Source organism: Neoarius graeffei, chromosome 21 (assembly GCF_027579695.1).
Source record: "Neoarius graeffei isolate fNeoGra1 chromosome 21, fNeoGra1.pri, whole genome shotgun sequence".
In the NCBI taxonomy this organism is placed as follows: domain Eukaryota; kingdom Metazoa; phylum Chordata; class Actinopteri; order Siluriformes; family Ariidae; genus Neoarius; species Neoarius graeffei.
The window spans coordinates 28,315,125-28,337,645 of NC_083589.1; the positions used below are offsets into that span (position 1 = coordinate 28,315,125).

At 38.4% G+C, this 22,521-nt stretch overlaps 1 protein-coding gene across 1 annotated transcript in view; it reads left to right on the forward strand.

The window, feature by feature from the left end:
• nell2b (neural EGFL like 2b) overlaps positions 1-22,521 on the forward strand; it is a 199,942-nt gene that overhangs the window by 138,634 nt on the left and 38,787 nt on the right. The window contains exons 16-18 of the mRNA XM_060903607.1: positions 17,874-18,014; positions 21,032-21,225; positions 21,467-21,643. Of these exons, the coding sequence (XP_060759590.1) occupies positions 17,874-18,014; positions 21,032-21,225; positions 21,467-21,643 (512 nt within the window). The remainder of the gene's footprint in view (positions 1-17,873; positions 18,015-21,031; positions 21,226-21,466; positions 21,644-22,521) is intronic.

Here is a 22,521-nt window from a genome sequence, read left to right on the forward strand (position 1 = left end):
GTGGCTTGGCAAAGTGACTACACCTCACAATAACTTGCATACAATTGTTTGAACTGATCTTGGAATTTGCAGTTGTTTAGAAATGGCTCTAAGAGACATTACTGAGTTGTGTACATCTGCGATCCTCTTTCTCAGATCTGCACTGAGCTCCTTGGACTTTCCCATTTTACTGTGTGCTGGTCAATTCAGTTAGTGCTGTAAACAAACCCTTTTTATGAAGGCACAGAGAAGCTACCAGCTGTAGTCAATCGTGATCACTAATAGGAAGTTAAGAGACCTCGGCCTTGGCAAGATAGACATTTTGGAAGTCTCAACACCTCTGAATTAATAATCTAAGTGAGTGTATGTAAATCTTTGACCCTATATGTATACTTTTGACCCTGCTTTGATTTCAGAAAACCCAAAGAAAATTGTGCACCAAATTCTAGTTTGTTTGCTTGTTTGTTTTGTTTTTTAAAGATGTATGCTGTATACTCATTCTGTCACAGAAAAAGAACAGTTCAAAGGAATTACTGAAAGCCCAAATATTCGCCATGACATTCAGGTCACTGTATGTAAACTTCTGACCACAACTGTAATATGGATCACTACAGTTGTAGTATGAATAAGGCTAGTGACTGTATTTTTATTATTTACCATTTGGTCTCAAATGCATTAAGAAGGCAAGAAATTCATCCACTAATTAACTTTTGACGTGGCACACCTGTTAATTGAAAAGCATTCCAGGTGGCTACCTCATGAAGCTGGTTAAGATAATGCTAATAGTGTGCAAAGTATCATCAAGGTAAACACTGGATACTTTGAAGAATCTAAAATATGAAACATTTAGGGTTTTTTTTTAACACTTTTACCATTCCATATAGACTGCATATGTTATTTCATAGTTTTAATGTCTTCAGTATTGTTCTCCAATGTAGAAAAAGTAAAAATAATGAAAAAACTATGAATGAGTAGGGGTGTACAGACTTTTGACTGATACTGTAAACTAGTGACTTGAGTAAAAAAAAAAATTATTAAACAACTCAGCATGCAATGTCTAAGCATTTTTGGTTCAACTGAAAAACGTGATTTCTCTGTTCAAAAAAAAAAGTGGAGACATTTTAATTATTTTCGACCTGTATCGGGATCAAGAGTCATCCCTTATAAAAAAAAGAAGTTTATTCAAGTGTGAAGAAAAAAAAAAGAAGTTTATTCAAGGCCACACCAATTCAATTAGTTGGCTCTCGGAATCGCCGCTTGAAGAAAATGCAAAATGAAAAAAAAAATTAAATCGAAATCAAACTCCCGCCAACAGAAAAGGTCACGTGACATGAGGTCACGTGACGTCAAAAACCAATCAAATCACCCCTTTCACTTTCGATAAAGACTTGTGGAAGAAACATGCCTGTGGAGGGGAGTCCTGCAAAGCCTGTGTTTGTGATTGTTAGGATATTCAGCGAACAGAAGCGTAAAATCTTTGACAGGTGTGTTGAAATTCTGTTTACTGGTTTGCCTGTATTGTTTGGTCTATTTCCACTGCTAATTTTACCATCAGAGCATTTTTTTAATTTTATTTTTATTTCGCCTGCTCGCTTCATATTTTTCCTGAAAAAATCCGAGAACCAACTAATTAAATTGTGTGCTTATAGTGTGCTTATAGTATACTACCAAGTGTGCTTATAGTATACTTCTTTTAAACTAAGAAAGCATGCTTTCAGTTTACTTTTTATTTACTTATCAGCGATATACTTAATAAAGTTATTCATAAGTATACTTGGCTTATACTGAAAAGTATATAGAAAAGTCTCAGCTTATACTTAAACTTTTGATCAAGATATACTTAACAAAAGTGTAATAAAGTATTAAAATGTTTGTGCCTTATGTTTGTGTACTCGCCCTGTAGTAAATTTTGAGTTTTAAAGAAAATGAATATGTTCTTAATCCTGAGTATCTGTTATTTTGTGAATTCTTACCTTTATAACTTCATTGTACCTTAAGGTACAAAACACTTTAGTGGTCTCCTGATAGTGTGCATAAGGTAAGGGTTAGGGCAAGAAAACTGATAGTATACCTAGAAGGGTAATTGCAGTATACTTCAAACCTAAGAAGTGGACTAGATGTATATAACCAGTAACTAATAGTATATTTCCAATATGCTATAAAATATACTTTTATAAACTAAGAAGTGGACTAGAAGTGTGTAACGAGTAAACCAATAGTATATTTCCAGTATACTACAAAGTAAACTTTAGTAAACTAAAAAGTGGACTAGACGTATAAAACAAGTAAACTCATAGTATATTTCCAGTATACTATAAAGTATGCTTTTGTAAACTAAAGAGTGAACTACAAGTATAGAACTAGTAAACTATTAGTATATAAGTTTACTTGTGGTATACGTGCAGTACAAAATAAAAAATACTAGTTGTCTACTCAAAGTTTACTTCTCTTAGACTTAAAGTATACTTTTTATAGACTAAACTTGGGCCAATTTAGTCCCAAGAAGTATTAGATTAGTTTACTTACAAGTATACTGTAAGTACATTGATATCAGTATACTTGGTACACAAAAGTATACTTAAGGAAATATACTTTAACTTAAGTATACTTAATAAAATTAACTTGAAGTATACTTTTTTGATGAGGGATGATTTGATGGAGGGCGGCACGGTGGTGTAGTGGTTAGCGCTGTCGCCTCACAGCAAGAAGGTCTGGGTTTGAGCCCTGTGGCCAGCAAGGGCCTTTCTGTGTGGAGTTTGCATGTTCTCCCCGTGTCCGTGTGGGTTTCCTCCGGGTGCTCCGGTTTCCCCCACAGTCCAAAGACATGCAGGTTAGGTTAACTGGTGACTCTAAATTGACCGTAGGTGTGAATGTGAGTGTGAATGGTTGTCTGTGTCTATGTGTCAGCCCTGTGATGACCTGGCGACTTGTCCAGGGTGTACCCCGCCTTTCACCCGTAGTCAGCTGGGATAGGCTCCAGCTTGCCTGCGACCCTGTAGAACAGGATAAAGCGGCTAGAGATAATGAGATGAGATGAGATGATTTGATGGTTAAACATATGCTTATTCACAAAATCCATTTTTGTTGAACGAGCTACAAAAACAGCAACAGTCTTGTGTATGAAAGCATGAATTTTGGCTGAAAAATGACAGCATTTGTTGTATTTAAGACACTTGTGTCAGTACACTGTGCACTGTTCCTCAAGGTGCAAACAATGCAAGTGTAACTTCACAGGTACATCAGGGTCTGTACGGTTGGTCTGTTGTGCATCTTTTAAAGGCACTGTAAATCCTCTAGTTTCTACTGTTAAATCTACAAAAGATGTACCCTTGATGCATTTGTTTGTATCCTATACTATAAATGTACCACTATGGGTCTTTTTTTTTCTTTTTTCTGAGAGCGCATTACCTTTGATGCATCTCAGTACAGTGAAACATATTTCATTGAGAAGATGCAGAAGTCATCACCGGAGATCATTCGTCTTTGATTTATGACATTACGGAATGAAAGCAAGTGCTTTCCTTGAATAAAAAAAGATTCACAGAAATGTGTAACCAGGAAATATTACAATAACACCTTGATTGAAAGTTATCAAGTAAATAGGTTTTGAAATGAAAAATATTTGCAGATAAGCTCTTTCATTACCCATTTCCTTGCATTTCATGGCCTTAGTACAATTAAGCTGCAAAGTAAATTCCAAATGACTCATTCAGACACAGAAAAAAAGGATATGTAGCTTGAAGAAAATGCTTGAGAAAAGTATACGATCATTAGTCCAAGAGCTGAAACAGCTGCAGTGCATTTTAATCTGTTACAGTTACGTTGCATTGTTTGGGTTGTTGTTTCGCATGTTCTCTGCATGTTTGTGTGGGTTTCCTCTGGGCTTTGGTGTCCTTTGACCTCCCACGAACAAGCTGGGAGTTCACTGTCAGAAATAGGGGTACAGTAGGATTCCATTTCTGTCCCGCAAGGTACAAGCTACACTAATGTACCCCACAGGGCTCATTATTGGACCTCAAGGGAACTAATTATCCCTTTTTAGGGCCAAAAAGGTACATATATGTTCCCAAGCAGTATATAAAGTGTGTGAATAAGTACCTTAGAAGGTACTGCCCCAGTTGCACTCCTAAAGGTACAATAAAGTACTTTATTTTCTAAGAGTGTGGGACTGGATACACTAAATAGGTAGTGGATAAGTGTGAGAAGGTGTGTGTGTGTGTGTGTGTGTGTGTGTGTGTGTGTGTGTGTGTGTGTGTGTGAGTGTGATGCCTTGTGATGGACATCAATCCAAAGTGTATTTCTGCCTCACATTCTGGATCCACCATGACCCTGATAAAGCCCAAGATAAAGCAAATAAGTAAGAATCTTTCGCCTAGAAATTCACTGGCTCTAAAGCTAATCGATGATTCCAAATGAGAAATAATTTATCTTAATTTTCGAAATTCACAACTACCTGTACATTCTTGGACCCCTAACAAGGGCATCTTAACATTTGGCAATTTAACCATAATGTTATGCTTTTTTTTTTTTTTTTTAAGTATTGTAGCCGTGCCAATGTTTTATTTGAGGAAGGCCTATCAAAACAAGAAATATGTACTTGAAATTTATGGGTCATTCCAAAAGCAAGGCTTGATTCAAAGAATAGTGATTACATCAATTCTTCCATCTAGGGTTGTGGTGGCTTAAAACATTTTAGATGGAAATACACTCACCGGGCACTTTAATAGGAACTTGTTCTTGATTCTAAGATTCCTGTTCTTGGCTGACAGGAGTGGAACCCAATGTGTTCTTCTGATATTGCATGCTGAGATGCTTTTCTGCTCACCACGGTTGTAAAGAGTTGCTACGAGTTACTATATCCTTCCTGGCAGCTCGAACCAGTCTGGCCATTTTCCTCTGACCTCTCTTATCAACAAGGCGTTTGTTTCCACCCATAGAACTGTCGCTCACTCACTCAATATTTTTGGCACCATTCTATGTAAATTCTAGAGACTGGTGTGTGTGAAAATCCCAGGAGATCAGCAGTTTCTGAAATACTCAAACCAGTCCATCTGGCTCAAACCAACATCCATGCCACAGTGAAAGAAAGTCATACTTTGAGATCACAATTATTTTTTCCCATTCTGATGTTTGAAGTGAACCTGAACTGAAGCTCTTGATTTGTATCTGCATGATTTGATGCATTGTGCTGCTGTCAAGGGATTGGCTGATTAGAGACCTGCATAAAACAGCAGGTGGATGGGTGCTCCTAATAAAGTGGCCAGGGAGTGTAATGTGACACATTACTTCCTGGGAAATGCAAGTAAAATTCTCTGAGTCTATGCATTGGTATTAAATAAAGGTGTCCATGAGTTGTTACAATATTATGTACAGGTTAGTTAGCTAGCAACACTTGCCAACTTGAATAGAGGTGATTACTTCCAAGGTAGCTAGCTATCAACATGTAATTAGCTAATTTATCACGCAAACAGTAGAACAAAATCACAAAAATCTGTTCCAAATTTACTTTTCATTCTTGGCAGTTTGTAAATATTTAAAACTGAGGAAGCTTTTCTCAGAGCAGTGATTTGGGATCACTGCTACAACGTCAGCGTCCTCCATTTTAGGATTGGTTTATGGTGCAAATTTGTGTTTAGCGTACTTAAACCTCGAACAGATTTAACACACACACACACACACACACACACACACACACACACACACACACACACACACACACACACAGAGTTCAGGTACCAGCAGAGTGAAATGCAAATCATTTGATTTATATTTAGATATGTGATATATGACCAAAAGTTTGTGGACACCCGATCATAACATCCATATGTGGTTCGTCCCCATACAGTCCGAAGCACAAATTTGTCAAATGTCATTGTGTACTGTAGCATTACAATTTTCTTTTACTGGAACTAATAGGCCCAAACCTGTTCCAGCAACACAATGTCCCTGTACACAAAGCGAGCTCCATGAAAACATGGTTTATTAAGTTTGGAGTGGAAGAACTTGAGTGTCCTGCACAGAGCCGTGACCTCAACCCCACTGAACAACTTTGGAATGAACCTGAATGCTGACTGCACCAAGGCCTCCTGCACCTAATAGGAAATAAATGTCCAAATCCACACAATCATGTTCCAAAATCTTGTGGATAGCCTTCCCAGAAGAGTGAAGGTTATTATAACAGCAAAGGAGGAAATAAATCTGGAATGAAATGCTTAAAGTGATGGTCAGGTGTCCACATACTTTTGGGAAGTGCATTATGGCATGGTATATTTAGAATACATTTTAAATACAACACCAATTCCAAAAAAGTTGGGACACTGTAAAACATAAATAATAACAGAATGTAATGATGATTTACACATCTTGAAAACCCTGTATTTCACTGAAAATAGTACAAAGACAATATATCAAATGTTGAAACTGAGAAATTTTGTTTGTTTGTTTTTTTTTGAAAAATGTATGCTTGTTTGGAATTTGATGTCAGCACCATGTTTCAAAAAATAAAACAATAAATTTAAAAACCCTATTAAAACTGCATACGGTAGCTCCATAGTAAAAGAGTCCAGGTGCTAAACTGGCCTGCCTGCAGTCCAGACCTGTCTCCCATTTAAAACATTTGGCACATTATGAAACGTAAAATATGACAAAGGAGACCCTGAACTGTTGAGCAACTGAAATTGTATATCAGGCAAGAATGGAACATTTTTCTTTCAAAACTACAGCAATTGGTCTCCTCAGTTCCCAAACGTTTACAGTGTTGTTAAAAGTAGAGGTGATGCAACACAGTTGTAAACATGCCCTTGTCCCAACTTTTTTGAAACACGTTGCTGACATCAAATTCAAAATGAGCATATGTTTTTCAAAAAACAATAATATTTCTCAGTTTCAGCATTTGATATGTTGTCTTTGGACTATTTTCAATTAAATATAAGGTTTCCATGACTTGCAAATTATCACATTCTGTTTTTATTTCATAACATGCCAAATGTTTTAAATGGGAGACAGGGTTGGACTGCAGGTAGGCCAGTTTAGCTCCCAGACTCTTTTACTATGGAGCTATGCAATTTTAATGTTTATTTTTATAACTATTTTTAATAGCTTTCATTTTTTTGAGATCTGTCCTGGGTGGCACAGTGGTGTAGTGGTTAGCACTGTCGCCTCACAGCAAGAAGGTCCTGGGTTCAAGCCCAGCTGCCGGCGAGGGCCTTTCTGTGTGGAGTTTGCATGTTCTCCCCATGTCTGCGTGGGTTTCCTCGGGGTGCTCCGGTTTCCCCCACAGTCCAAAGACATGCAGGTTAGGTTAACTGGTGACTCTAAATTGACCGTAGGTGTGAATGTGAGTGTGAATGGTTGTTTGTTTCTATGTGTCAGCCCTGCGATGACCTGGTGACTTGTCCAGGGTGTACCCCGCCTTTCACCCATAGTCAGCTGGGATAGGCTCCAGCTTGCCTGCGACCCTGTAGAACAGAGTAAGCGGCTACAAATAATGGATGGATGGATATAGATCCGTCTTGTGCAGCATTCCAGAAAATATGGAAAACAGCTTATGCAGAAGATTGTGCATGGGGCACTTGTGTGTTTGTCTGTACTCTTGGCCTTTCAGGGATTGGTTCTCAACATTGTACCATGCATGCAGTCACACAGTGGTGACACAGTGAAAGCAGTCTGTATCCTCAACACAAGCTGCATCAAGATGTAAAGGTGCATATGATTCCTCTGATGAGTCAGAATGGAGCCTGATGAGGAGATAAGATCAGAAGTGCGAGTGAAAGATGATTGAGACTTTGTGAGAGGGTAGAATAAGGAGACTTGGTGTTTAAAGAGTGCTTATTGATGGTAATGGTGTGACCCTGAGACTGGACAGCTTCTTCATACAGACTGGTTTTCTCAAAAGGCTCTAACAGTGATTCAGTTTGGATAAAACACCAAATATATTGAACAAAAAGAGCCAAATATTCACACGATCTCTATATGTAGTCTAAGGTGTCTTGCTGTTTGTATTCATTCATTCACTCATTCATCTTCAGTAACATTTATCCTTTTTATTGTCAAGCGTGATACTAATACTGATATGCTTCGTTATCACTGTATAGTGTTTGCATCATTGGTGTCATCAGACCCATTTTACTGGGGCACATGCCCCAGTATATATCTGCTGTGCCCCAGTAAAACTTCCTGATCACATTTCAAAAGCAGTAATGTCTTTGGCACTGCGGAATAACCGTCCAAATCGCACCCATTCATCTCTATTAAATTGCTGGTGGAATACTCATCACACAACACACATGTATCAGGTGAAACCACACGACTTGAGCTTCCCAACGGTGTACCCACTAGTTGCTGTGATAAACGGTTTGCGATAAAATTAACATCAATGAATTCACATAAAATTTAATCATATTCTGCATACAGCTCTGCGTCCATCTCGACGCTCGTTCTTATCAGCGCAATACCTCACTAACTCCTGAGTTTACATGACAAACTGCACATCCAAATAAACAGCAGTCCCTACTGTTTCGAATGGTATAAAGTATTCATCTGGGTCTTTTGCTTTTCTCACGTAATCCGGTTTTGAAATTACAGCAACAATTTGTCTCCAACTTTGGACTGATATTCTAATGTAGTTTACATCACATAGTTATGTCGGTACATGATAGGCTGTTTTTACAAATTATTGGCAAGACCTACAGTAGGCTATCCCACCATCATGATATTTATGTTGCTAGATTCCAGACAATCCACACAAGTATGAAAAGAAATTTCGGTTACCATGCTTCCTATAGTGGCATACATTCAAGAACATGGAAAATGCATAAACGCAAAATGTTTTTCCTTGATAGAAAAGCCTGATGTAAATATGCAAATATTATCACAACCTAGACTGTCCTGAAAAAAACCAAAAACATAGATTATATCATTGTAGCATGTAGATGGATGGCCCTTATGACCATGAGCTTAAAAGTAGATAGTATACCCTGAAAATAGTCTATGGTTAATTTAGATCGATAATATCAGGACTCGAGTTGATGTCTTTCTTCTTCAAGGTGCATCAACGTTGGCAACTTTCTGTTTCTAAATATAAGGCGCACAGTCTGTGCGCAGTCTGTCCATGTGAATATAGGGAATGCGCATGCAGCCAAGCGTGAGAAATTGGAAAAGGAAGGCACAGTGACGCCACGTAAGTTCACGCAGCAAAAGTATATATATTTTAAGTGAAGCTGTATGTCCTATAGCACATTTCATACGTAGCAAGCTTTAAAAAATAATAAATAAATAAAAATGATATGGGTATTTGGGGAGGAGGGCTGTGCCCCAGTAGAGCTTTATGTCTAGCAACACCCCTGGTTTGCGTGTTTGTCACCAACTAATATCCATTTATTTGTTCACATTAATACATTTATCTGGGGCCTTTTTTTCACTAAATATAATGCTTTCACCAATTATGGTAAGCCATTAAGCTTCTTTTCCTTTGTGAGGAAATAAGACAAATTATGCAGAGTGCCATCGAACCATGACGTTCCCTCACTAATTAAAGGTAGCAGTTCTCACTCCTGAGTCTCTGCTTGGGGAAGATCCTCCCTCAACCCTCAATCGATAGTCAACAGCCAAAATGCCAGCCTGTCCTTGAAGGAAAGAGGGTGTGTGTGTGTGTGTGTGTGTGTGTGTGTGTGTGTGTGTGTGTCAGTCATAAGCCCTTTTTACACAGATATTTCACAATATTGGCATAAAGAAGGCACCTCATTATTCCGACTTTAGTAATTTACCCTGAACCAAATAAAGTCAGCAGGAAGCGCCTCCAGTGTGTTTTTTCACATTACAAACTGGTGTTCCGCAACCAGAGGCATGATGTGTTTCAACAGACCATCGGCGTCTAGGGTGGTGTCTCTACTCGTTGGAAGGATGAATACCCCAAACATACAGTACTGGCGCTGCTTTCAAATCAACGACGGGTGAACGGAGTGTTGAGGTGCGTTTGTTAGCCGTCACAGTTATACCAGTCTTCAAGCACAAGCACAGTACTGTGCAAAAAAGTCTTAGGCCCCCTATTTTTTTTTCATACAAACTTTATTATAGATTCCTATTTTATGATTTCTACATTATCGAGTCAGTACAGAAACATTTTAGAGTCCAAGCGTTCGTTTTCCAGCACGAAGTTAAATGTTACAGAAAAATGTTTGTATCTGAGCAGCAAATGACTCGTTCAAGTTATTGACATAATGTAACAACTTAAGAGAGCACTTTTCAGATTAAAAAAAGAAAACGTAATGAAGGCTGCTGGGTTTTGGTGCAAAATGAAGAAGTGAGTGTGACAGTCAAAGTGTCCAGAAGAACTGTGGCTGGTTCTGCAAGATACTCAGTAAAACCTACAGCTCATTTCCTTATAAAACTGCACTCATTGTACCTGAGACTAATTTTTTTTAAAGCAAAGGGTCATCTCACACCAAATATTGACTTTATTATGGCTTCCTGATTACTGTTTATTGTATTTTTTAAATCATTATTTGTAAGCAATTTTTGGTCGACAGCATTTCTTTACATGTGCCGAAGACTTTTCCACAGTACTTATATATATATATATATATATATATATATATATATATATATATATATATATATATATATATATAAAACATGTTTGTGTCCTTTAGTTGAGCCACTTTTTCAGGGGGAAAAAAATTGTCAAAGTAAATTTCGTTCACAAACAGAGAGAGAGAGAACCGAGGTGAAATGTAGTGAAGCAGAGAAAAGTGGGAGAGACTCGTTCAAGCAACCTGTTTGTGGATCAGAAATATTTTGGAGGAGAAAGTGAAGAGGTTTGAGGCAGAAAGGCATGCAGACCTTTGACATGTGCAGACAGATTTTATACAGAATACAAAGCAGAATAAAGGCGTAAGATTCCCACCTTGAACAGGCTGTGTAAACGGGGCTAGAGGGTAGAGAGGGATCCATTTTCCAAACCCAAGTCCATTATCCAGCAGCAAGTGACACCAAGCTACAAAAAGCTAACAGAATGGAAAAATTGTCATTTAGTTGATGACAAGATAGTTTGATGATTACAACAGAATAGCTTTTTAGGGAATTCTCCAGCTTGGGAGCAATAACAACTAGAAGGGCACTCAATAGAGTGTATACCTCCGCCAAGCCACATATTCAGATTTGCATCAAAATTTAATCAAATGTTCTTTGACCCATGCCCCACCTTTCCTCCAAATTTCATCAAAATCCATTCACTACTTTTTGGGTTACGTTGGGAACAGCCAGAACAATCCTGGATCTACATACAGATCTGGATTCTGGATCCACATACATATCCAGATTTGCATCAAAATCTAATCAATTGTTCCTTGACCCGTGGCTCACCTTTCCTCCAAATTTCATCCAAATCCTTTCACTACTTTTTGGGTTATGTTGGGAAAAGACAAACAAATGGACACAAAAACAAACTCTTCCCACAAAGTTGGCGGCGGTAATAAAAGACATGCCACACAGGATAGATATACTGTACTTTATGATGAGATATACAAACTCTAGTCAATGAATTTTGAATATTCTGAAGTCATTTTAGCATGATGGCTGATAAATAACGTATTACAACTGAAGGCCTGCTATGACGGAATAGATAAGAACTTTGGCATTATGTGTATAAAAAGAGTGTTGAACAGGTATCACTTTAAAATGAAGTAAAAATGAACCTCACACCCATCCATCCATTATCTATATTGTTTACCACAGTGCTGCCTTGAACCTCACTTTACAGTCTGGGGGGGGGGGGGGGGGGGGGCTTGACTAGAGTTGTGACAGTATCTTTTGTATGATCCAACAGAATAGAGACAAGTTTCAGATAACTGAGCATGACCTCCATTTTCTTAAGAAAACAAATGGAGCACATTGTTTCAAATAATTAAGTTTTTCCACGAAATTGAGTTGTACATGAGCCGATAGCCGACGAGGTGTGTAGCACTGAGTTGGCTATAAGCCATGTACGACGAGATTTAGTGGAATAACTGTTTAATTTTATCCACATTCACTGGATTTTGAGAAACAGAGCATTTTTTTTTGCAAATTCGATAAATAAAAGCTTTATACAGAATGTCCAACAAAATCATTTCCGCTTAAGCAGACTTCTTAAAAACCTACTGATGGCTGTACGAATTAATTTTAGTGTTGTTTTGTAGAAAGTGCCATCTTGTTGTCGTGCCAAAGTATAGAATAGCTTTCGACATGTATTTAATTCTTGGACATTTGTTACACAATTTAAAAACTTCTTTGAGCTTTTGAACCAGTCTAAAAAAATTCAACAAATTTTAATGCTCAAAGATGAAGAATGCAAACAAACCGGCGAAATGACAGAAGCAATTTGTGAAAAATGCTATAATAATAATAATAATAATAATAATAATAATAATTCTTGAAAAATAAAAAAGATATGCTCTTACCATCAGATACTTTCATTACATATTTTTTTGTTGCTTTTCTTCTTTATATTTTTTGGGGTTTTGTTCTGGAGTAGAGTTTTTATTTCGTTCTCAGTTGGTTCAGCAACACACTCCGCCATTTTGTTTTTCTCTACTCATTGTATATGAGCTGATATCCTAGTAGTAGAGTAGCCAATCAGAGTGCACGATTGCTCATATCCAGTGAACGTGGACAGAATAATGGATTTTATATCATGGATACAGCTGTGGTAGAACTAACGTTAGATATTGTCTGCATAGTGATGAAAACCTTGATGCCCAATTGATTATCCAAGTAGAAGCATGTAAATAATAAAGGGAAGGAGGACAATTTCGAGGCGGCACGGTGGTGTAGTGGTTAGCACTGTCACCTCACAGCAAGAAGGTTCTGAGTTCGAGCCCAGCGGCCGACGAGGGCCTTTCTGTGCGGAGTTTGCATGTTCTCCCCGTGTCCGTGTGGGTTTCCTCTGGGTGCTCCGGTTTCCCCCACAGTCCAAAGACATGCAGGTTAGGTTAACTGGTGACTCTAAATTGACTGTAGGTGTGAATGGTGTCTGTGTCTATGTGTCAGCCCTGCGATGACCTGGCGACTTGTCCAGGGTGTACCCCACCTCTCGCCCATAGTCAGCTGGGATAGGCTCCAGCTTGCCTGCGACCCTGTAGGACAGGATAAGCGGTGACAGATAATGGATGGATGGAAGGACAATTCCTCCTTCCATGTAACCAGAGTGACAGAGGTGAATATACGGTCATAAACTGTTGGAAAGCTGGAGAGAGGTGTGCCAGAAACATCATTAGCTGAGAGTTGGGGAAAGAACTGTGTTATGCCAGGATTACAATCAGAGCCAACATCCAAGAGAATAATTTTTAGAGCAGTAAGGAGAGCACTCATGTCAAGGTGGAATGGGTAAAATAATAAACACACTAAAAGACCCATAAAGACTATTAAAGTCGATTAAAGCATTTTACTTTTACAGTTTTTGACCTCTTTGCTCTCAGCTAAAGTAACAGTGGGACCAAATATGAATAAAATTCACAGACAGAAAAGCCAATTCACTCAAGGGTGAAAGGATGCAAGACGAGAAATACATGCTTTTGCTTCTGGTAGCTGGTATTTTCGCCTTGCACCAAATTTATTTAAGTGAACACTGACCTGTGAATTCATGCACCTCAGGCTTGTGAGGCAACAGAAAGCAAAATGGGGAGACTGATTTCTTTGGTCGCTTAAAAATGGAGGAGCTGTTTATTATTAAGTCGAGTTCACAACATACCTTTGGCTTGCTCTGTTGCTTTGCGAACATCTTGGTATTGAAATCACTTAACTGGATGCAAGAAGGTGGAATGTGTGTGTGTGTTTTTTTTTTTTTTTGCTTTTATATTTAACATTTGAATAAAACTGTACAATGTTTTGTTTGTCTGAGCTCAGAATATTACTTATCGAATCATGCTGTGCATAATTCTAGAGTGCCCTGCATATCTATGAGCAGCATAACGTTTAGTGTTTTATGTAATAAACAATGGTTTCCTGTTTTAGCCTAATGTTTATCTTTAGTTCGATGTCTCAGGAGACTGCTGCGTCTGAAGCCAGTGGTGAGCCGTTACAATGAGAGCTGGGACTTGAGTTCAGCTAAAACTTAGCCAAACACCAAAAAAGCAACAGGGCAAAGGATTCTGCAGGCTGCCAGGTCACTCTGTTGTGTGTAGTTGTCGATGTTGATTTTAAAAGTAACTAAGTAAATTACACAGGGAAATGAATACTTAAGCCTGAGTGAAAAATACTGTAGCAAGCGTGCAGCGTGAAAGAAGCGTCTGGAAACAGAAAGCTTAGTTTCTCAGTTGTTAGCCTGTGCTACTTGCTCTCGATAGCACTGGCTTGACTGCTCTATTAGCGTTCGCTAACACTACTGATGAACGCTACACTGGCTGGAAGGTGACTTCACTGCTGCGCTGACGGCGCCGACTCGCAGTTAAGCTCGTGTTGGCCTTTGAGAAGGCCGAGAGCGATAAATTTTTGGTCCCCCTCACTATAAATCAAAATATGATTGGTTAATTCATCCATCACTTCCTGCATAAACATACACTGCCATGGTCGTCTGTCCCGGCAATGAAGTCCTAACCAATAAGTGAGCCAGCTCGAAGCTCTTCTCAGCCTGGAGACAACAAACACAAAAATCTCATTGGATAACTCAATTTTAATGTTTTCAGGACAGTAACCCTTTCATTTCTGAAGCAAATTTGATAGAAAATGAGACCAAATTAGAATCAGAGGGGAATAATTATGAACTTATGAAAGAAATTAAAGAATGAAAGAAATAAAATATAACATTTGAAATGCTGAGATGTTTGGGCCTTCTCTGACTGTTCCCTTCACTCTGAAGCACGTCCTAGAATAATAAGCGTACATTCCCAAATAAGCCAATGGAATTGTACTGGATGAAGAGCACTATTTATTTCAGATATCTTGAGGAACTCAACAGTCACAGTGAATGTGACAGAGGTGTTCATAGCATATATGCTCAGGATACTCAGACCTAACGCCACCCAGCCACAGCACAGTGTGGTGTAGCCACATCTCATACTTCAGACTTGAGAAGGGAAAATTAACAATCAAGGCAGACAGTTTGGATATGCAGGAGCAGGATTTAGAGGAAATGGTGGTTTAAACAAGGGTAAGCTGTATTCTAGAAAAAAAAAATCTAAGCACTGATCAGCGTAGGCCATTTACTGATGAATGGAGTTAATAAACAGAAAACAATAACACCTTAAGATAAACTAATATTGATGCCAGATTGACATCAAGCATCTGTCTCAAGTGATTTCTGTTGCCATAAGGCTGTGTTATGACACTTAAATTAGAACGTAATGAGAACAGGCTTAATAGCTGTATTAAAGCTTCTGGGTTTTTTTTTTTAATCACAATGGTCCTGATGTGACATGTCAAGCATCATAGCTGGTTTAGAGCTGAAGAAGTTAGCGCTCTAGGAATAAATAAAAATCTTAGAAAAAGAAATACCGGTAGGTAACACTTATGTTATGTAACTGTGTAACTGTTAAGCATTTACTGTGTCACAATGTTATACAGTAGAAGATTTCAGAAGTGCCCATCTTTGTTATTTTTTGTTAAAGTAATACCACTACTTAAATCCAAAAATGAAAGCAGATCATTATTAGATTAGTTTTGTTACATTACAGACATTTAGCAGACACTCTTATCCAACACGACATACAACATACCCAGAGCATCTTGGGCAACAATTGGGGGTTAGGTGCCTTGCTCAAGGGCACTTCAGCCATTCCTACTGGTTCAGAGAATCAAATTAGCAACCTTTTGGTCCCAAAGCTGCTTCTCTGACCATTAGGCCATGGCATCCTGTGCATGAACCAAGAGGATGCGACTGATTTCCTCCAAGCCCAGACTGTAGATTTTTGCAGGCTGTTGTTGACAGTCTTGTTAAGTGATGACACTTGGTGCAATGCCTCCAACATTGTGTGGATTACATTCTCAAGCACTGATTAGCTCATCCGGCCATAGGCCAGACCAGATGAGCTTATGCAATCATGCGTCGTCCGTCTGTCGTCCGTCTGTCGTCCGTCTGTCCTATGCTATGCTACAGCACCCGGGGATCAGTTGCTGTTAGGTGCCTTGCTCAAGGGCACTTCAGCCCAAGGCCACCCCATGTTAACCTAACCGTATGTCTTTGAACCATGGGGGAAACCAAAGCACCCGGAGGAAACCCACACAGACACAGGGAGAACATGCAAACTCCACACAGAAAGTCACTCGGCAGCCACTGGGCTCGAACCCAGAACCTTCTTGCTGTGAGGCGACAGTGCTAACCACTACACCACCATGCCACCCTCGGTGGGTGTGCATAAAAGTTGTCAAGATGGTGGCGCCAGTTGTCATATTTACAATTTTTATGGACGTCTGAAATTTTTGGGTGACTCATCACATTAAACGCTACTCTTCGTAAACTGCTGGGACGTTTTCACTGAAATTCACCCAGAAGACTCTAAAGACATATTCCAACAAGAATTGTTCACCAGGTGGCACCACCTACCATGGCTGAGGCTACAGAGGGGTCACTTGCAATTTCACCAAAATTGCTACTCCTCCTACAGGGATGATCAGATTTTGATCAAAAACTTACATGGAATGTTCCCCAGGTTGGTATGTATAAAACTTGCCAAGACAGTGGTGCCACCTGTCATATTTAACATTTTATGGGTGTTTGAAAATTTTGGATGAGTTGTTCAAACACCGAAACACTACTGTTCGTAAACTGCTATGATGTTTTCACTGAAACTCACCCAGAAGACTCTAAAGACATATTCCAGCAAGAGTTATTCACCAGGTGGCACCACCTGCCATGGATGCAGCTACACAGGGGTCATATGCAATTTCACAAAAATCGCTACTCCTTCTACAGGAATGATCAGATTTCAAACTCACAACAGCAGTAGCCAGTTTGAGCTACAGCCTCATTGAGGCTTTTTTTTTCTTTCCAAAATGTCTTTGAAGAAACTAAATGTGAATAAACTAAGATACCATTTCTGAATGAAAGTACAACAAAAAGATGCACGGCTTTTCTGTTTGCCATGTTCACTATTTCGAAGAGGAGACATGGCATGATTGCAGACTTGAAATATTTGACTTATTAGTAGTCACAAATGGTTCTGTGTGTCTTTCAGTGAACAGCTATGTATGCCTACACCTAAATCTAATTCAAAGCTTGAAAGGAAAACCACACACACAGACACACACTTTTCAATAAAAAAAACACATACCTTACACTTGAAGTCTTGGAGCTTTATTTTCTGAGATAAATTTAAAAGCAGTATAATGCCCGATATTGTGGTTAACTCCAGGTCTGTTCAGTAACCACTCTGTTCTTCTGAAAAGACTGAATGGCATGGCAGCTGAATTGATGTATTCCACCAAGGCCATTAATTATAGGCTTTTATGATTGCATGATTCAAGGACATATAGTAAGAAAGAAAAATTATTTGAATACACATGCTTAATAGGGCTCTGCCCTGAGCTCAAGGGTGTTGACTGCAGGCAGGATGGCCTTGTTTTTTGCCCCCCCGTGTAGAGGTGAATCAGGTTTTTCAGGTAGCATAGGTTGTAGCTTTAGTCACAGCCAAGTAACAAAAGCTCAGATTGTGCTGCAGTGACAGGTTATTTGGGCGACTATGTTCAACAGCAAATTGGCACTGTTTTCAATCTGGATTTAACACTGATACTCTGGCATTTTGCAGAAGAGGAAGTTCAGCAGCTAATTTAAACCTTTCCTGTCTGTACAAAAAAAAATCTTTTCACATTTTAAGCTTTAGATTCTATTAATGGACCGACTATATCCAAATCTAATGGGCAGAAATGATATTTCTAGAAATGTTGTCTGACATTCGTCCCTTTGTTCTTTGATCACGTGACAGACATTGATGAGTGTTTGAATGGCTTTGTGGAGTGCGACAGTCGAGCCACGTGTGTGAACCTTCCAGGCTGGTATCACTGTGAATGCCGTGATGGCTACCACGATAATGGAATGTTTTTATCAAATGGGGAGTCTTGTGAAGGTAAGATGCCCAAATGATTTTCTTAATCTCTTTTGACTTTTCTTGGACATCTTTGTGCTAAAGTTTAAATATATACTAAACATAACCATGACCTTAATCACAACCCCAATTCCAAAAAAGTTGGGATGCCGTGTAACCTGTAAATAAAAACAGAATGCGATAATTTGCAGATCATGGAAACCCTATATTTCATTGAAAATAGTACAAAGACAATATATCAACTGTTGAAACTGAGAAATTTTATCTTTTTATCTACAACACTCTGTAAACGTTTGGGAACTGAGGAGACCAATTGCTGTAATTTTGAAAGAGAAATGTTGTTCCATTCTTAACTGATATACAATTTCAGTTGCTTAACAGTTCGGGGTCTCCTTTGTCATATTTTGCACTTCATAATGCACCAAATGTTTTAAATGGGAGACAGGTCTGGACTGCAGGCAGGCCAGTTTAACACCTGGACTCTTTTACTATGGAGCCATGCAGTTTTAATATGTGCAGAAAGCAGTTTGGCATTGCCTAGCTGAAAGAAGGAAGGCCTTCCCTGAAAAAGATTTTGTCTGGATGGCAGCATATTGCTCTGAAACATATATCATTCAGCATCTCCTGCATACAGAGATTTCTCCAGATTCTCTGAATCTTTGAATGATATTATGGACCACAGATGTGATCCCCAAATTCTTTGCAATTTTACATTGAGGAACGTTATTCTTAATTTGTTGCACTGTATGCCCATGCAGTCTTTCACAGAGCGGTGAACCCCTCCCCATCTTTACGTCTGAGAGACTGCCTCTCTGGATGCTCGTTTTATACCCAATCATGTTACTGACCTGTTGCCAATTAACCAAATCAGTTATTTTATTTTTTTTAGCATTTAGCAACTTTTTCAGTCTTTTGTTGCCCCGTCCCAACTTTTCTGAAACGTGTTGCTGGCATCAAATTCAAAATCAGCATGTTTTTCAAAAAACAATACAATTTCTCAGTTTCAACATTTGATATGTTGTCTTTGTACCATTTTCAATGAAATATAGGTTTTCCATGATTTGCAAATCTTCACATTATTATTTTTATTTATGTTTTACATAGTGTCCCAACGTTTTTGGAATTGGTGTTGTACTACTGTTTCTGCCATATCTTCATGTTTTGTTTGCTAATTACCTCCACCAACTTTGTTGGAGGAGGTAATGTTTTCTCCTCTGTTTGTTTGACTGTTGCCAACGTAACCCAAAAAAAGTTGTTAATGGATTTTGGTGAAATTTTGATCAAAGGTGGACCATGGGCTCAGGAATAAATGATTAAATTTTGATGCAAAATCTGAATATGTGGCTTGGCAGAGGTACACACTCTACCAAGTGCTCTTCCAGTTTGCAATGTTTGCAATACTGCTGAATTATTTTGTAACTGAAGAGCTGCAAAGATCCACAGGTCTGATGGGAGGAGGTATTCACAGGACAACCAGAGCCCAGATACAATAGTCATCTGAAATCCCAGAAGGGGACTTAGAAAATATGGACAAAAGATCCTGTGGTCTGATGAGACCAAAATTTGAACATTTTGGCTTTGGCAAAAAGTGCTACTTTTGGCAGAAACCCACTGCTGCTCATCACTGAAAACACTGAAGCATTGAAGCCTGGTGGTGGTAGCATGATGTTTGTGGGATGTTTTGTTTTTTTTTCTTCCTCTTTCCAGCAGGGACTGGGAAACTGGTCAAGGTTGAGGTCAAGATACATGGAGATCATTACAGAGGCTGCAAAAAAAACAAAGTTCACTTTCCAATAGGACAACAGCCCTGCTGAAGCTACACTGTAAAAATTGATTTGTTGTTTTCACTTAAAGTTAGTGCAAGGGCTGCCTTAAAAGTTTGAGTTCATTGAAATTCACATAGTAAGTTAAATTGTTGTGAACTTACTATATTAATTTCAGTGAACTCAAAATTTTAAGACAGCCCTTGCACTAACTAAGTTAAAACAACACATTTTTTTATAGTGTAGATTAGAGCGGTTCAAAACCATGAACCTAAATGGGGCTCGATCAAAAGCCAGACTTCAATCCGATTGAGAATCTGTGGCAAGACATGAAAATTGCTGTTCAGCAAATGTCTCCATTCAACCTGACAGCTTGAATACAGCCATCAGAAAGCTAATATACACATATCCCAGAAGGCTCAGCTGTAATTATAGCAATAGGTGATTTTGCCAAGTGCTGGCCTGGAGAAAAGGGGTTGGTGGGGAGGTGGGGGGATGTGTACAATTCTGCAAATGTATGCTGTAATTAACCTTGTCACAGTAAAAATATTTTGTCCTTTCAAATGTTAGATATATGATGTAAAAATTGTTTAAGACCTGTATTTTCTCTTGTTATTTTTACATCAGTGAATGTGAACATGATATCCAATACTATTAGTGTAATATTTGAAATATATTTTATTATTATACATACAGGACACTTTTCGATGGAATAAAAACATGTATTCTATTTCCTTCTAGTGGGTTTCATTAATTTGGTTTGATAGCATGCAATATTGTTAGCATATTGCTTATCCTACATCACTCTACCCAATGGAGAATGAGCGTTGAATATGGTTTACGATATTACATGGTTGTCAAGACAACATGACATCACATGTCGGAGACGTAAAACTTCCACGCTAGCGAACAACTATGACAATTTGTAAACAAACATCGCCACCAGGTTTGCTTCGTTAAATACGGAAGGTTTTGAGAGAATTTTGAAAGAGAAAGGCGCGCTGAACACCCGAAAGGAATGTGTAGGTATTATAATGATGATGATAATAATATTGGCTGGCTTTTTTTCATGGTATATCAGATATATTCCATTCAGCTTGAATTCATCTTCGATTTATTCAATATCATGCTAGCTGAATGGAATATATCTGATATACCATGAAAAGCCAGCCAGTATTATTTAAATATTTGGAACATTTAGGCTCTTCTATAACCTCTGTTTATCACACACAGATTTGAACTCACAGCAGCTCCTGTGTGTTGGTTGTTTTGTAGATATTGATGAATGTGAGACGGGGAGACACAGCTGTCCAAATGACACGGTGTGCTTTAACATGGATGGAGGTTATGACTGCAGATGTCCTCACGGGAAAAACTGCACAGGCGACTGTTTTCATGATGGAAAGGTGAAGCACAACAGGCAGATTTGGGTGCTGGATGAAGACAGGTGCGCCGTCTGCTCCTGCCAGGTAAGCACAGCAATATATTTTGTTTCTCTAGTCTATTATGAGAATATTAGGTTATAGATCTATCAAATAACTTTTATTATAGCTAGGTGCATACACAAAGTCATGTCCAAAACACATCAGCCTGCCAGGATTTGTTTAGTAATACAATAAAAATCCATTATGGTAATGGAGAACTTTAATCCCTGTTTAATATCATTTGTAGGATTGACAAAAATCCTATTTATTAATTTTCTCTCCATAGTCAGGCTTGGTGATGTGTAGGCGGATGGTGTGTGACTGCGAGAACCCGACAGTGGACGTCTCCTGCTGTCCAGAGTGTGACCCTCGTCTTAGCTCTCAGTGTGTGCTCTACAGTGGTCTTCTGACTTACAACAGCGGTGACACTTGGGTGGAGAAGTGCCAGCAGTGCCAGTGCATAGTGAGCTAATTAGCATCCTAACACTACCTTTCCCAAAGCCACAACATCCTAATTCTTTACACATCATCATGCATTTGGCTCTTTCTGTGATAAAGGATTACATATGCCAGGTTTGTGGTACTGTAGCATGAATGAGAATAAATAGAAATAAAAAACAAATATATTTTTGTGGTCATTGTATGTCTGTTAGATAATATCGATGAATTGAGCAAGGTATCTTGTTGGATAAAAAAAAAAATCAAAAATCAGTGTCTTCATCAAATAATGCGCTGTTTTGGAGACCCGTTTTGTGACAAAATTGGTGCTGGTATTTCAATCCAATGTCACTCTAATAAGATTAATAAATTAATTAATAATAAATTAAATAATAAATACATAAATTGTAAAAATTTAATAAAAATTAAATAAATTAAATTCATAAAATTAAAATTTTACTCGAGTGTACTGATGGAAAGATTTAAACTTGAAGTTAAACACGGAAAAACATTTTCATTGTAACTCTTCCCAAATCCACGTGAGCACTGATCAAAAATCGCGTCATGCGTGTAACATCCTCTTTTCATCCAACTTCATTCAGATAGTGTTTTAAAAAATATTTTTAAAATTAAATAAAAGCCGTGTGTGTGTTAAATAAATATAAATCTGACTTAGGTTTTTTTGGCAAAAAATTCTGATAAATTTATTTTATTTGGATTTAAGTGTACGGTCGTAACACTCCGTCCAACTGTTACGCACGAAACAGGTGCCCGCTAAATCCTACTCGGAAGTGTTAAGACTGAGCTAACTAGGTCATGGGGATCTCCAGGCACACTCATGTGATGTCACTGCGCGAGACATCCGGGATGCATGCAATGGCGGCAAGGTGGGTGAAAGTCATA